The sequence below is a fragment of the Leucopleurus acutus genome (genome assembly GCF_964270905.1).
Source record: "Leucopleurus acutus genome assembly, chromosome: 8".
NCBI lineage: Eukaryota > Metazoa > Chordata > Mammalia > Artiodactyla > Delphinidae > Leucopleurus > Leucopleurus acutus.
The window spans coordinates 41029153-41045850 of NC_139151.1; the positions used below are offsets into that span (position 1 = coordinate 41029153).

Below are 16698 nucleotides of genomic sequence, written 5' to 3' on the forward strand. Positions count from 1 at the left end.
TGAATGCATGTTCGCATCTTTGGAAGTTGCCAACTAGAAGGTTCATATGTAGGGGACTTACTGTATAGGGAAAAGAGGAAAATGACTACTCACTGAGGAGAGGGGTGAGGGGTGAGTGATTGGCTTGAGGACATTCTTCTGATTGGTTGGTGGTGAGGTAACCAGGAGTCAACATCATCACCCTTTTGGTTCTAACTGGTCTGGGGTCTACATGCATATAGTAGACTTGGTGGGAGTTTCAGTATCTGCAAAACAGCTCAAAGGATGTGGCTCAGAATATTATCTAGAGGAGGAATCAAAGGTCCTTGACTTTGTTTAATGGCTAAACTATTATTATTTTTTCTTGTCTATTTTCCCATGTTTTTGCATTTTCTCACTTACCGATTAAATTTATTCTTTGGAACTCAGGAAAGGCTTAGGAGGCTAAATGTTTTCTATAAACAAGAGGCAGGCAGAAGACTTGGAGGGGATCTGTCCAGGGGAGGCCCCACTGGATCCTGCTCGGTGACAATAAGGATAGGGTGACAACTCAAGAGCCCCAGATTAGTCAGTCTCTCTACTCCTACCTTGCCTGTCTCCAACCCTTTTTCCATTTAGTAGGCAGGACTATTTTGTTTTTTAATGTAAATCAGCTAATTCCCCAGCTCAGTACCCTTCAATGGTTTCCTCTCACACTTAGAATGAAAACTCCAGGCTCCTTCCCCTGGTTGCATGATTTGACCTCATTTGCTACCAGTGTCCCCTTCTCCCCATCATTCTAGCCTCCTGGCCTCCTCATGGGCAGGGTCTCTGCTCTCTCTGCACCTTCTCTCTGAAATGATTCCCTTTCACCCTGTCTTTGGAGACTCCTTCCTAAGAGACGAAGCCCCCTTGCCACCCCCAAGCACCACCACACTGCCCTGCTTCATTTTCCTCCTGGCACTTAGTATTAACTGCAATTATCTATTCCACTTATTTCTTTACTTGTTTATTACAAACCTCCTCCATGTTGCAAGATGTTAACAGCACACAGATTTTCAAAGACATTGTTTGGGGTCTTGCCTTGCCTTTGGTGAGAGGATTCCTGAAACTGTAGTTGCATACATGAACTCGTTCATTTTAGTCAGCAAAAAGATTAAAGAATTATTGCTAACTTTTTCAAGGAATGACAATGGTATTGTGATCATATATCTAAAAAGTCTTGATCTTTCAGAAATATATATTAAAATATTTAATACTTATATACTGACATGAGATAATGTCTGAGAATTGCTTTAAAATACATCAGAACAGGGCAATGGGGGATGGAAATGGATAGGAGTGTTGATGAATTGGCTGTAAGTTGATAATTACGAAAGTTGAGTAATACATGCATGGGAGTTCATTACACTAGTCTTTCTACTTTTGTATATGTTTGAAATGTTTCAAAATGAAAAGTAAGAAAGAAAAAAATTCTTACAACATTTTCTGAAACCTGTCATAGACGTAAAGGCTCTTTCATTTAGACAGAGACACACTGTCTGCACTTCAGATCATGCCAACTCAAGTTCATCCTTGGATTGGGCTATGCACATCTCATTTTAACAGCTGGCAGAGGTCCACGGTGCACTTCCAGAATGTAAGCCCTGAGAACAGGGAACTTACATGGTGCTCCTGGATGTACTCCAAGCCTCCGGACCGGTGCCTGGAAAAAAACAGGCACTCAGTAAACATTGTTAAACACATAAATAAAGTACCCGTCTCAGTTCATGTCATCCTTATCTTCCCAGTCACTCAGATGACAACTTCGAAATCACCACTGCCTTCCTTCTCTGAACCGCCTCTCTCACATGCGGCCCTTTGGTTCATCACAGTGTCAATGTCCTTCATCACCACTCACCTCCACCATTGCAACAGTCCAAACTGGTCTCTTTATTCCAGCCCTTCCCCTCTCGAGAGCATGCTTTGAATGTTACCAGAGAGTTCTTTCTGAAGCACATTGAAAAATCTACTTGAAAACTTTCCCTGGTTCCCCAATCTGGCCCCTTATTAGTAATAAATATATTTTATATTCTCACAATGTCTTATAGATGGCAAAGCTCTCTCACATGTCTTTTGATTGAATCCTCATGGTCCTCTGAGGCAGAAATCTCTCTCCCCATTTTACAGATGAAGAAACTGAGACTCAAAGACTCAAAATTAAACAGTGATGGAGTATAGACAAGAATTCAGTGCTCTACAGAATAAGGAGTTAATGGGAAGGAATGTGACTTTGTTGTGGGTTGGAGCAGGATGTAGACAGGGTGTATTGTTAGGTTGTTCACATCTTTTGTGGATTCTTGTAGTGTGTGTGTGTGTGTGTGTTTTATTATAATGAAGTAGAAATTTTCACTTGAGTTTACTTGTGAACAAGGAGGGCTTGTTCTTTTAGCAAAGCTGCCAGGTAGGAGGTGAAGCACACTTTCCTACAGGTGGGCTGGCAGGGCTGAAAGAGGCTGGGAGGGAGAGCTTTCTAGCAGTGGCTGAGCGTGGACCTCTCAGCCGGGAGTTGTGTCTACACAGGCCCTCCAGAGGCTTGCTGTGTGGTATGCTAAGCTAAGGTAGTTCTCTCATGGCTCCTTCAAAGAACCTGCAGTGAAGACTAGCGGGTCACAAACTGGGGGCTGTGAGCCAGGTGCTAGTGGCAGCTGTGATTTTTCAGAAGTGTAAAAAAATTTCTGAGCCAACATTTACAGATGCCCAGAGGCTACGTGGCTTAAAAAGCAGAAGATCTGGTGTCCGAGGCCCGTCTTCCAGCACACCCGCCCTGGGCTGAGCCACGTGACAGCTGCCCTCTGAGGAAGAGCTGAGTCTCAAGCCCAGACTAAGCTGGTCAACTTTTCCATCATGCCTTCCGGCTCCTGCAAGCATCTGAGTTTGGGACCCTAAAGCTTCATTAGCTTTAAGACGTTTGGAGCAAATGCTACCCTCACGTTAGGTGCGGCCAGAAGGTTGCAGAGGTCTTTGGGTTATTGCATCTTTTCAATGAGAGTATATTATCTGTATGTAAAATCCACGTGGATAAAGAGAGAAATAATCGTCAAGTACTCTTCCTGCCAGTCCACAGCTGCCTAACTCATACTTCTACCTTATGATCCGGCACACTTCCCTGTGACTCAGGCATTCGGGGTGTGCCCATCTACCCGGGTCCCTGTCTCTGAGCTCATGCTGTCAACAGGAACATCCTTCCTGCGTCCTGGAAGCCCATGTCAGATTCATCTTTATATCCTTCAAGTCATTTTCTACTCATTTGCGAACATATCCATATGTGATTCTTTTTAACCTAAACGAGGTCATACTTTAAACACTGATCTTCAACTAGAATGCAAACTCTTGAGGACAGGAGTTTTGCCCGAATTGTTCATTGTTATATCTCATGTACCTATATCACTGCTCGACATATAAGTGCTAAATAAATATTTGTTCCATGAGTAAAGTGAAAAAGTAAACTTGTTTTCTTGCTCATAATGTCTGAGAGATCTTTCCATGCCAGTAGATATACGGATCTATTGAATTCTTCTGAATGGCTGCATACCAGTCCATGTTATCAGTTACTGTAAATAAACACCTTGGTGGCATTTATATTCTTTCCGAATTTTCATTATTTTTAATGGAATTGGGAATGATTGTTTCTCCTTATGCATAATATGACTTGCGCAAGTAATTTTTGTAGAAATAATTCCTGGAAGTGAACTTTTGGGGTCAAATTGTAAACTTTTCGGGTCAAAATTTAAAAATTTTGAAATATAGCCACTTGATGCTCTTAAAAGGCCAGGCCAATCTATAGTTCCATCGGCAGAGTATGAAAAGTGTCTTCTTCTCTATTGCCTTGCTAACCCTAATTATTACCTATCTGCTTTATTTGGCCAAATGGATTTTAGCACCTTTATTTTCCAGGGGAAGAAAAGGAGGGAAGACAGAAGGAAAGTGGGAAAAGAGGAAATGAGGTGGGTGCATGTGAAGGAAGTGAAAATGTGCCTTGTTGGATTCCATTGACAAGAGGTATTTCATTTTGATTCTATAAATTTTATAAAATTAATGCTAAATCTGGAATATATTATTGGCCATTGGTGCTTATCTCTGAAATACTTCTGGGAAAGTTGTCAGAACATAGGAAATTGTCGTCAAGAAAAAAAGAAAGAAGGAAAATTATAATTAGATCTCTATAAACATTGCAAGGTTATCACCATACACGTGAGGAACAAAATTGTTTTCAAGGAAATTTTAGCTATTTTGCTGTATATGATATTCACAAGAACGTGTAGGTGTGTTTCTCCATTTTTATTGATTCTCTGAAGCACAGAAAATCCAAGCGATTAGCCTAGCATCACTCAGTCAAAGGCAAAGACAAGACTTAGAACCCTGCTTCTGACTCTCAGCCCAGTTCTCTTTCCTCTATGGTCTGTACAGTGATTAAACCACCTTTCAGTCAAATGTGGTCCACAGAAGCACATCAGAGATGTTTTTCAGCTCTTGCAACGTGACACCTTCAACATATTGTTTAGAGCTGGTCAGTGCTGACATGATATCGTGGCTCTGAGACGGAGAAAATGGTGAGTTACTAAGAACTTCTGTGTGTGTGCTTAACTCAAATCTATTATATCCCAAATGGTGTAGAGCCTCTGGAATGATCATTGCGCTCAATAAAATTAATACACGTAGCTTTCAGATGCAAGGACTCCTCAACTTGGGGTCCAGTTTTAAAACAAAAAATATAAATACACAAACAAACAAAATACTTGACTAGATTATGTTCTCGAGGGCCAAAATGATTTTATTCACCTTTGTCTTGCCAAGCATGAGCTTGGCATACAGAAGGAGTTCAAATATCTGTTGGATAGTTACAATAATAGCATGCCCATATTTAAAAACATGTAAAGGAATAACTTCTCTGGAGTTGCTGAAGAGGAAGACAAACAGTTGCATAAAGATTCTTGCATATGTGCAGAGTCTCTGCATTCTCTGAGATGTGTGGATGTATTAATATAATAATTAAGAGCAGAGGCTTTAAAGCCCAGACTTCTACAAAACTTCTGTTCAAGGCCATTTAGGATTTCTCTAACCCTCTCCTCAAAATCCTCCCAGCCTCCTTCCACTGCCTGCACTCCTACATTTTTAGATACTTATTTCAGCCACACTTCGTTTCCAGGTACCAAAATCTATATTAGTTACCTGTTGCTGCCTAATAATTTATCATAAAATTAGCCCCTTAAAATAACAAACGTTTACTGTCTCGCAGGTTCTGTGTGTCTGGAAACTGGTGTGATGAGCTGGGTGTCTCACACTCAGGGTTTCTCACAAGGATGCAGTCAAGATGTTGGTTGGAGCTGCAGTCGTGAAGGCTCACAGGGATGACCCGCTTCCAAGCTCACCCACTTGACTGTTGGCAGAAATCAGGCCTTCTCAAGTTGTTGACCAGACATCAAGACCTTGCCACACCATCCTCTTGATGGAGCAGCTCACAACTTGGAAGCTGGCTTCCCTCAGAGCCAGAGGCAGAGAGCAAGAAGGATGCTCAAGACAGAAGTGACAGCCTTTTCGTTACCTAATCTTGGCAGTGACACTCTACCACACTTGCCATATTCTGTTTATTAGAAGTGAGTCACTAGGACCAGCCCACACTCAGGGGAGGGTCACACAAGGGCACGGATACTGGAAGATGGAGTCACTGGGGGCCATCTGCCACTTATACCGGCTTAACATATGTACCTTCCATTCTTTCCTTCCCTCCTTTTCCCATCCTCCCTCGTTTCCTCTCTACTTTCTTCCAGCACTTGCTGTGAGTCTACCACCTCCAAGGAGCTACACCAGGCTCTGGGAACACAAAGCCTGAGAACATGGAGGTGCCCAGCCTAGAAAGAGCCAACAAAAATAACCATTTCCCAAGCTCAGTCCCTCACTCATTTGGCCATACACATGGACGTCCTAAACCTTTTCTTGCTTTCTTTCTTTTTTCAAATTGAAGTATAGTTGAGTCACAATATTGTGTTAGTTTCAGATGTACAGCAAAGTTTTTCAGTTACATAATACATATTTTTTTCAGATTATTTTCCATTATAGGTTATTACAAGATATTGAATATTGTTCTCTGTGTTATACGGTAAGTTCTTGTTGCTTATCTGTTTTACATATTGTAGTTTGTATCTGTTAATCCCATACTCCTAATTTATCCCTCCCCTCCTTCTCTTTCCCCTTTGTGGAATCTAAAAAGTATTACAAATGAATCTATGTACAAAACAGAAACAGACTCACAGACATAGAAAACAAACCTACGGTTACCTAAACATTTTCTTATTCAATGTTTTCTTTAAGTTGATTCGCCTCTAAACTCTGACCTCATCTAAGACAGTTCTTAACACTGGCTGTCCTTTAGCAACGCATCAGGGGGCTATTTAGCCTATGGGTGAAGGAGATGTGGTCCACATGGGGCAATTCTTCCCATCACCCCACAGCTGCTTTACCACCCACTTACTCCCACCTCACCCCGAGGGGTCACCAGCGGGGAGGTGGCGGCTTCCCTGGGAGGAGGCTGCTCTCCTGCCCTGCAGCTCCAAGCTCCGCCCCTCTTATTGCCCCTCCCCACCCGCTCTGTCCCCGCACTTGCCCCTTTCATCAGTGAAGGGGCAAAAGGACCTTGCTGCAGCCACACACAGCTCTCATTTACAAAAAAGAAACTCCTTTGCTTTCTTAGAAAGAGATGGAGCATTACTGTGGGCGCTTGTGCCCCCCGGTGGTAGAGAAGGGAAAATGCAAGCAGTGGAGTCTAGGAGGCTGGAAGGTCGCATCTGTCGCCTATGTCCTGGAGTCTCCACTGACACTGTGCACAACGGTGTCCACAGAGGGTGAAAGCAACACACACACAACGATGAAACACCCTGCCTTTCACCTCGTGTTAAGCAGCTTTATTCACTTCTAAGCAATCAGCACCTCCACTAGTACAAAAACGTCCAGAAGATACAAATGCCCCTATTGTATCTGCATTTTTGTCCCCAGTATTTTGGAGCAAGGTGTTGGAGGAGCTTCTCAAACTTCCCAGATACCCTACTGGCCAGGAGGACTAATCTATATCTCTGGGGGCCTGGGGGGATAGTCCTAAGCTGCAGTAGCCAAACGAAAATTGTTTTGTTTTTGTTTTTGTTTTGCGGTACGCGGGCCTCTCACTGTTGTGGCCTCTCCCGTTGCGGAGCACAGGGTCCAGACGTGCAGGCCCAGCGGCCATGGCTCACGGGCACAGCTGCTCCGCGGCATGTGGGATCCTCCCAGACCAGAGCACGAACCCGTGTCCCCTACATTGGCAGGCGGACTCTCAACCACTGCGCCACCAGGGAAGCCCCCAAAATTGTTTTGAAGTTTCATGATTTATTATAAAAAAAACTCATGTGAATGCTGCATTCCAATGCACTAATATATCACTATATTTAACATAAAATGATATTTTACCCAACTCTCTGAATAAAATCAACTCTGTAGAAGGATTCATCATCTTTATGCAAAGCACCTTACCCATGACCCATGGGCCTAAGGGTCCCCAGTGTGAAGGGCATAGAGGTCATGGTCCTCAAGGAGCCAGACTCCTCTGCGTCCAATCCCAGCTCTCCTGTTTCCTGTCCATGTCACGCTGGCAAAGTAACTCCGTGCTCTGAAACACAGTTTTCTTATCTGTAAGAGCCATGTGAAGCTCTGAGCTCTGGAGAGAGCCAGAACTGCCGAGAATGGTGATACCATTATCCATACAGTGTTTTACAAGTTACCAAGCATTTCCGTGTGTTACCTTATTTAGATCAGGCACCTCGATGTGGAAGGAAGCCAGAAACCTAGGCTTGTGCCCGCAGGGACTCTGTGCTCCCCGACAAGTGATTTAACACTTGAGAGCATCTATAGCCTCACGCATGAATGACCTGCGATAATGATGTTGCAGGTTCTTGGGATAATTAAGCATAATTTCCCCCCTACCCCTTCATGAGTTCTTTTGGCTGGCCTAATGATTAAACTGACACAAGACAGCTTAACGGGAGAAAAGAAAAACAGCACATTTAATTCATATGCACAGAGGCCTTATAGAAATAGGACAATAGGAAATGACCAAAGTATCATTTTCGGACAAAGAAACTGTTTGTGAAGATTTGACAGAACAAAGGGGCTTGTGCTTGGGGCAGCAGACTAAGGAAGAAGTAACAAAGTCTCTCTATACAGCTTTCTTAGCCTTGAATTCCCTGACTCTGGTGATAAGGTTGCTTTTTATCTTCCTGGTATGGGGAGGACACCTTTACACAGGAGATTTATTTCCTGCACTTGGGGGAAAGAGAGGGGTCAGGTGTTTTGGGTTTTGTTTTTTGTTTTTTGTTTTTGCGGTACACGGGCCTCTCACTGTTGTGGCCTCTCCCGTTGTGGAGCACAGGCTCTGGACGCGCAGGCCCAGCGGCCATGGCTCACGGGCCCAGCCGCTCCACAGCACGTGGGATCCTCCCGGACCAGGACACGAACCCGCGTCCCCTGCACCGGCAGGCGACTCTCAACCACTGCGCCACCAGGGAAGCCCTGGGTTTTGTTTTTTTAATCTCATTTTTTCCCCCACAGGCTCTTTCTCAAGTAACTTTAGTTCGAAATAATCAATATGACATTGAGGCATATTTGAGGGCAGCCTGCCCTGGGACCCAACAACATCTGTAACGTGGGCAAATCTCAGTAAGCAGTCAGTTTCCCTGGTGCCTGGAAGCAGCTGCAGAGTGTGGGTAAGCACACCAGCTCTGCAGCCAGAATGGCTCAGCTCCTACTAGCTGGGTGACCTTGGGCAAGTTACTTAACCTCTTCTGGTCTCAGTTTCCTCATCTGTCGGAGAAGTATGAGAACAGCATCCTCTCAGAGGGTTGCGAAGATAAATGGCTTGATAGAAGACACACTCACAATAGTGGCTGGCCCATAGAATGTTAAGGACTCCAGTAGGTATTTGTGTGTAGTTGATTGGCCATAGGGACACAGAGGCTCAGAGAGGTTCCCCTCAAAATCAACATGCCTTCCTTTCCCCAAGTGGAAGATACAGGATTTCAATCCAGATAAAGATGCCAGATCTAGTCATATTTCTGCTGTTCTCCAACAGGGTCTCCTGGGAGTAGGGGCTGTGCACTCTACATCAATTTATCCTCCACTGGAAGCCTCAACTCCCTGGAGTGGGCCCATGGAAGCCAGGGTTCACCCAGTATTCCCTAATATAAACAGCAAAGCTTCTCAGGCTAATTACTTCTAGTTCATGAAATAATGCATTATTGCTTCCTGGAGAGGTTGGAAGATAGACAAAAGCCCTGTGTTTAATGGAATTTCTTTCTGAGACTAAGCAGCCTTCCCAGTTACCTTAAGATACTATAGGGAGCCAACACCACTGTTCTGATACCTAATACCTGCCTGGGCTCAAAAGAGTTATAAAACGTAAAAGTAGAAAGAGACTGTAGGTCATTTCCTCCAAATATAGAAGGGGATTGGGGTCCATCGAACGTAGAGCCCTGACCCACACTCTTATATCTGTTTTGATCTATTCTATGTAATAACCAGAGACTTCCTCATCTGGGCTCCACCAAACACTTTCCCCCACCTATTAACGCTGCCTACACCCACCCTCTGTCATTCTGTGTCCAAATGTCTTCTCATTTCCCTGAAAGACTCCAAATCTCCCTCTGACCTTCCTTCTACTTACTACAGAGAGAAAGTAGAAGCCATGAGGGGAAATGCCTGTAACTTCCACGGATGCACCAGCCACTCCTTGCCTGTCCCTGGAGAAGAGGGGTCTCTTCCAGTGCAGTGTCTGGGTACCATGCCATCCTGCCTTCTTAAGGAACTTATACCATATTGGTTTCCTCGCTTTCTCATAAATCTCCCACATCGCCCTCTGCTGGTTCCTTCTACAGTAAGTCCCCTACATACGAACGAGTTCTGTTCCAAGAGCACGTTCGTAAATCCAATTTGTTCGTTAAGTCCAACAAAGTTAACCTAGGTACCCAACTAACACAATCGGCTATATAGTACTGTACTGTAATAGGTTTATAATACTTTTCACACAAATAATACATAAAAACAAACAAACACAAAAAACAAAGAAAATGTTTTTAATCTTACAGTACAGTACCTTGAAAAGTACAGTAGTACGGCACAACAGCTGTCATACAGAGGCCGGCATCGAGTGAACAGGCAAGAAGAGTTACTGACTGGAGGAGGGAGAGGAGGTGGGAGATGGTAGAGCTGAAGCATCGTCAGCAACAGGAGACGGAGGCCAGGCTGCAATTTCAGTCATGCCTGATGTTGTTGACACAGGTTCTGGTTCCTTGCTGGATTCAAGTCTATCTCCCCTTTTCAATTGAAAAAGCGATCCAGTGATGTATGGGTAGTAGCTCTTTTTCCTTGTCATAGATGACACAGTAACACTGGATTGTATTCTGAATGGCTGCTGCAATCTTTGTGTACTAACTGACGTGATTGGACATGCAAACGTTCGCATCTTTGGAAGTTCACAACTAGAAGATTTATATGTAGGGGACTTACTGTAATCAAAATTTGCACATGGTTCTGCCTCTCCCATCTTTAAGAACCAATGAAAATCTTCATTGATCTCACACCTCCCTCCAGCCACTTCCTCATCTTTCTCCTCTCCAGGTTTCAGCCAGTTTTCTCCAGGTTGTCCAAGCTCATGGCACTCCATTTCTTCACCTCTCATCCTTCACAAACCCCTCAGTCAGCCTCACACCCTCACTGCACAGCCAACAGGGCCATCACCAAGGTCACCAACAGATGACCGCTATGTCAATTTATTCATGAATTCAAAGTATGTATTTGAATATCTGCTGTGCTGTGGACACTGTCCCAGGCACTGAGAATACACTGTAAGCAAATAGCAAAGACCCCTGTCCTCATGTGGCTCACCAGTTGGTCATGTAGGAGTGCAAAGGTCACATTTCAGTCTTCATTTTCTTACCAAAACTCAGGTCTGGCTGCTCACCACTCGAAAGCCCATACTCGAGAGGCAAGTATTGGTAGAAAGGAAAGTCTGCTTTATTTTGGAGGCCGGCAACAGTGGGAGAGGCGGACTCATGTCCAGAAGCCAACTCCCCACAGTGGGCAGCCAAGATTGCCCACTGATCTTTTAAAAATGATCAAACTCTCTTTTAAAAGAGAGTTTCAGGAGCGTATAGGAAGAGGGAGGGGGCTACATGCAGAAACAGTAGAGTCAGCTCCGACAGACATCTTGAAGTTAATCATACAGTGGTCTGGTCAGTGTCGTCTTGATTGTTTTCGGTACAGTTAATCTTCTGTTCCATTTCTTTGGGGCCAGTTCTCAGAACAGTGTCAGCTTATGTAATGGTTACAATCTGGTCATCATGGAGTTAACTTCCACCTGGTGGGGGTTTCAGTATCTACCGAAGAGTTCAAAGGATATGGCTCAGAATATTATCTGTAGTGCTTGAGAGGAACTGAAGGTCGTTGACTTTGTTTAATGACTAAACTATTATTATTTTGTCCTGTTTGACTGCTTTTCTTTTGTTTCTGCATTTTCTCACTTCTCCGATTAAATTTATTCTTTGACTAAAGTTTTTCTACAGACAAAGGGCAGGCAGAGGACATGCAGGGGTGGTTCTGTTCTGGGAAGGCCCCATAGGGTCCTGCTCTGTTTCAATTTTACTTCATCTTCAATGGAATCTAATCCCTCACTTATTATTTTTTTTAATGTCTTGTGCTGGACATCACTTCTCTTAAATGGCTGATATAGCTCAGATTCCTTATCATCCTACCTGATTTTAAATTTTTTCATTCAACACACTTTTATTGACTACCAAGTATGTGCCAAGCACTCTTTCTGGGGCTGAGAAACAGCAGTGAACAATAGAAAGACGAAAATCTCAGCCTTCATGAGGCTTATGGTTTAGTGGGAAGGTAGAAGGAGAGTGCCAGGTGCAAGTGGGGCTAAATAGGGTGATCAGTGTCACTTCACTGATAAAGTGACATGGAACTAAGGAGACAAGCTATGCAGCATCTGAGGGAAAAGCATTCCAGGCAGAGGGAACAGCCAGTACAAATGCCCTAGTGCAGAGTAAGAGGGTGAAGAGCTGACAATAAGGTCAGAGAGGAAATCAGGTGGGGGAGTGTGTGTGTTCAATTGTGCAGGGCCTTGTGGTCCACCACCCTGAGTGAGCTGAGGGCTATTGGCGGGTTTTGTGCCAAGGAGAGAAATGATCTGACATGTGTTCTAAAAGGAACACCCTGACTGCCTTGTGGGGAACAGGGATGATGGTGGCTTGGACGAGAGTGATGGTGGTATAAGGGTGAGAAGTTATGGAATCCAACAGGGCACTGTGGAGCTCCGCAGGGCTCTTCTCCCTGAGGAGAACCCTGACCTTTTCTCCCTGAGGAGAAGAACCATGACTGCTTCTCCCTGAAGAGAAGAACCATGACCTTTTCCCCCTGAGGAGAGAGCCCTGTAGTGAGATGCCACTTGGGTGACCCCATCTCCTTCCACAGCTCCAACTGCCTTCTGCTCAATGACAGGTCCTACCCAGGCATCTTCTCTGAGCTTCTTCTCGGTGTTTCTATCTGGTTCTTAAAGTCACCTCCAAGTCTGCATGTCTTGCCCCTCTTAGACATGCCACCATCCACCCAGTTGCTAAGCCAGACATTTGGAAATTCACCTTTGATACCTCCCCCTGCTTCACCTCCACATTCACTTAGCTCCATGCCTTGGAGTCATCACTTCTCTCCACATCTTCTCTAGGCCACCATTGTGTTGGCGCTAGCCTCCCAACTGGACTCACAATGTCCATGCCTGTGCCTCCAACCCCCACCCCTTCCCTAAGCTGAGGCAAAGAGAACTTTTAAAAATACAGATTTCAACAGATCATACCCCTGCTTAAAATCCTTAAGTTCCTTCCCATGGCTCCTAGATAAATCCTTACTGAACAAAATCCTCACAAAACAAAATTCCAAACATACCCTGAAGCACCTCAACCCTTCCTGCGTCTCCAATCTTTCCCCATACCCTCTCCACCCTTCTCTGTACTCCAGACGTGTTAACCTTCTTCGGTTGCTTCCCACTTTAGGGCCTTTGCATGTGATGTTTCTCCTGCCTGGAAGACTCTCTCTCACCCTCTTTACTTTCTATAGCCTCTAGGTCTCAGCTCATGTAGCTTTCCCAGGAAGTCCTCCCACAAACCCTAGGTGATGTCAGAGCTCTCTCTCCATATACTCACAACACCTTGGATTTCTCTTTCACAGCATCATCACAATTGGAGGAAATTATTTAAGTAGCTGTTTAATGCTTATTCATATGCTATGCTCTGTATCCTGTCTGTCTTCTCATCATGGTATCTCCCAGGTCAAGGACAGTGTGGGCAACAAAGTAAAGGCCCTTAGACATAAGCAAGAAGGTCCCTGCCTGACTCCTGCTCCTGCCCTGCTCCAGTGATACCTCTTCTCATGGCACAGGGAGTCTACAGGACCAAGGGAATTGTCTATTCAAGGCTCTGGATGCCCAGGGCCCTGGAATTATTTACCTCAAAGGCCTGGGATCCACTTAGATTGCCCCCATAAACACCTCTTACCTGAGTTTCCCCTCACAATGGTAGATGATGCCATCAGAGGGAGCCCACCCCTAGGCCTGGGGTGGGTGAATCTGCACAGTGCAGTTGGGACACGCAAGCTAGAGCACCCATATGCCCGTGTGCAAGGACACAGTGTGCAGACCGAGCTGGGATGGGAAGAGAAGGTGTCAGGCCATGGGCGGGGTCGAGGTCAGCAGTCCTGCCACATTTGGGCACAGAACTCTGAGAATTCCAAGAATTCTAAATTCAAACCAGGCTTTCCAGGTCAGCTTGAAAGCAAATAAACCATTTTATGTAATGACTCGTTACCTCGATTTAGAATTGTTGAATGGACACATGCTATGCGGATCTCTATTTGTATTCTAGCCCAGAGCCTGATAATAAGTTCTGTTAAATGAATAGATTTTATCCCTGGATCTCAGCTCAGCTCATGGAGTGACTAGATGAAAAAATGGACGGACGGTTCATGCAAATCAGTCCCCTCAATAGCAAATGCATTTTATTTATTTAAAGTGAAGATCCGAGTATGATCCGAGCTGCCGCGTATGATCTGTCTACCGTGGGTGAGATACTTTTCTCGGCGCAGCTCTGACTTGGATGTGTCCTTTCCATGATTCAATGGCAAGCATGATTAATCACAATAGCTATCATGTATTGGGCCCTTATGTTCAGGCACTGTTTTAAGCTCTTTACATGAACTGATTCATTTAATAGTCACAATCCTATGCAATAGGTACTATTATCATCCTCTTTTTACAGATGAAAAATTGAGATTCAGAAATGTTAAGCGACTTGCCTAAGGTCACACAGCTAGTAAGTAGCAAAGCTAGAGTTAAGTTCCCAGCAGCCTGGGCTACGTATGTGCAGAAGCCCAAGTCTTCCTGTGCCTCTCCCTTGTTATGAATCCCTGGGAGCTCTTGGAGTCTAAGCCCGAATCTAAAGGTGTTAGGGCCGCACTCCCTAATGCTGAGCTGCCTTTGCAATGTGTGAGAAATAATAAGGGATTAAATATGGAGGTTAATTAGCCAGATGTCTAGTACCACCCCGACGAGGGAAGCATTCGGCACAATCTCTACATTCAGTCTCCTCTTGTAGCCTTATAGGAATGCAGAGGTAGAACGAAGAGCATCTCATTAGTTTTTAATAAAGTTATTGGATTTTCTTTTAATAATCGTGACATCAAGGGGCCTGGATGGGGGAAAAATCATAGTTCCTTAAAGGTGAATTTTTTACAGGCTGTAAACTTTAATTAGCAAATATACTGACTCCCTGAAAATGCTCTAGTCTCACCTGAGTGGGTATTTATTGTTAGGCTGGGAAAACCCAAATCCCAAAGTGAAAACAGAGAAACCCCTTCCTGTTCTCAGGCAATAGGATCACTGGTAGTAGCTCCAAGGACCCCCAGGGGTGGTCTAAGCTTCAGGGCTGGAGTAAGAGAAGTAGGATGGGGGAAAGAGAAGGGAGGCAGGACATAGACTCAAAGCTGTGGATCCTTCAGAGAATTATGTCCCCAGCTACATATTTTCAAAAGATGCTCACATTCTCTCCTGTGTGTTGAGGGGAATAGGGGAGAATGAGACCATTACCAAGGTCAGGCTCAGTATCAGATTGATATACGCCCTGCTCTCAGGGACATTAAGAAGCCCCTAGAGAAAATATAGGGGAGCTTCAGACAATGTCAATATTAATCAACAATTTAGATATTTTGCGTGACAAAAATGTTTTTATTTTAATGTTATTCTCTGCAGCGTTATTCATAACAGCAAAAAAATGAAAACACCTTTTGAACTCTGGGATTGGTGCTCAACGCATATCAATTCTCTTCCTCTTCACCTCTCATCCTGACCTTCCACTTCCAATTTTACAAACCTGTGTTTCACAGAGTCGTTCGTTATGAGAATAAAATGAAACAAAACCTTGCTTTGCTCAACACAATTGCCATTTACTAGTAACCATGATTTGTTGAAATGATGTAATGTAAAATTTCCTAACACATGGTAAACATTGAACACATTTGCTAAACAAAACAAAAATGGTTAGAAAATGGCTAGACTTAAAATGACAATGCTCTCCCCTTCCAAGCTTCTGTGGATACGTCCCAAACCAGAGTGATGGAAATAAACCAGACTGCAAGCTTGGGATGGTCCCAGTGATTTCAAAGCAGGTAACAAAATCCAGGCTTTGGCAGCAGTGTTCCTGAAATAAACTGCACATACTTCTCAGAGGAGAGTTACTTCTGGTCCAGAAATTGGTTACCTTCTCAAATGGTCATTCAGAACGTACATTTGTCTTGCACCAGCAAGCACTGGCTGTCTCCATGACTGAATCCAATCTACTCCTTTACACAGTCACCTCGTCTTCCCCTCTGCTTGGTCTCCCACCCTGCTACACAGACGGTTCTTCCCTTCTTGTCACACAGCCTGTTTTGGTAGGTAGATCGCACGGGCCTGGACTTGGGAAGCCTGGAAGTAGATTCTGGTCTTGTCCTGACCCTGCTTTAGCAATTGACCCTCAGCAAGCTGTCAGCCTCTCTCTGCTTCAGTATCTACATCTGCAAAATAGTAATGGTCTGGGACTTCCCTGACGGTCCAGTGGTTAAGACTCCACACTTCCACGGCAGGGAGCGTGCAGGTTCTATCTCTGGTCTGGGAACTAAGATCCCATGTGCCACATGCCACGCACAGCGCATCCGAGAAAAGAGTAACAGTCTGGTCACTGTGTGACTGTCATGTTTGAGAATCTCTCTCCTGAAACGTTTACTGAACCCTCCCACTCTCTCGCCTCCGGTCTGCGCTACCCTAGCTGTGTGTTACCTCTCTGTTAAAGCACTGTGGATGCTTTGGTTTCATCTTTCTTTTTCTGCATCCCTGGATCTCAGTCTCCTTAGTGCCTGGACAGAGCGATGCTCAAGAACGTTTGATGAATGGAAGAATGAATGAATGGGAAAACGCTAAAAAGCACAATGCTCTAAATGAGGCAAACTTATTTATAAAAGTCCAGAGTTTACAGCTCAGACTCTGTGGGTCTGTTGCAACCACTCAGTCGGCTGGTGTGTCCCAAAGCAGCCATTGACGTAGGTAAATGAATGGATGTGACTGTACTCCAATTGAATTTTATTTATGGA

The 16698-nt window shown here is 44.4% G+C and overlaps 1 protein-coding gene across 1 annotated transcript in view; it reads right to left on the minus strand.

The window, feature by feature from the left end:
* MTNR1B (melatonin receptor 1B) overlaps positions 1-16698 on the minus strand; it is a gene marked incomplete at both ends in the record, with an annotated part of 60895 nt that overhangs the window by 26420 nt on the left and 17777 nt on the right. Inside the window, 1 exon segment of the mRNA XM_082844061.1 lies at positions 1624-1663. Coding sequence (XP_082700187.1) covers positions 1624-1663 — 40 coding nt within the window.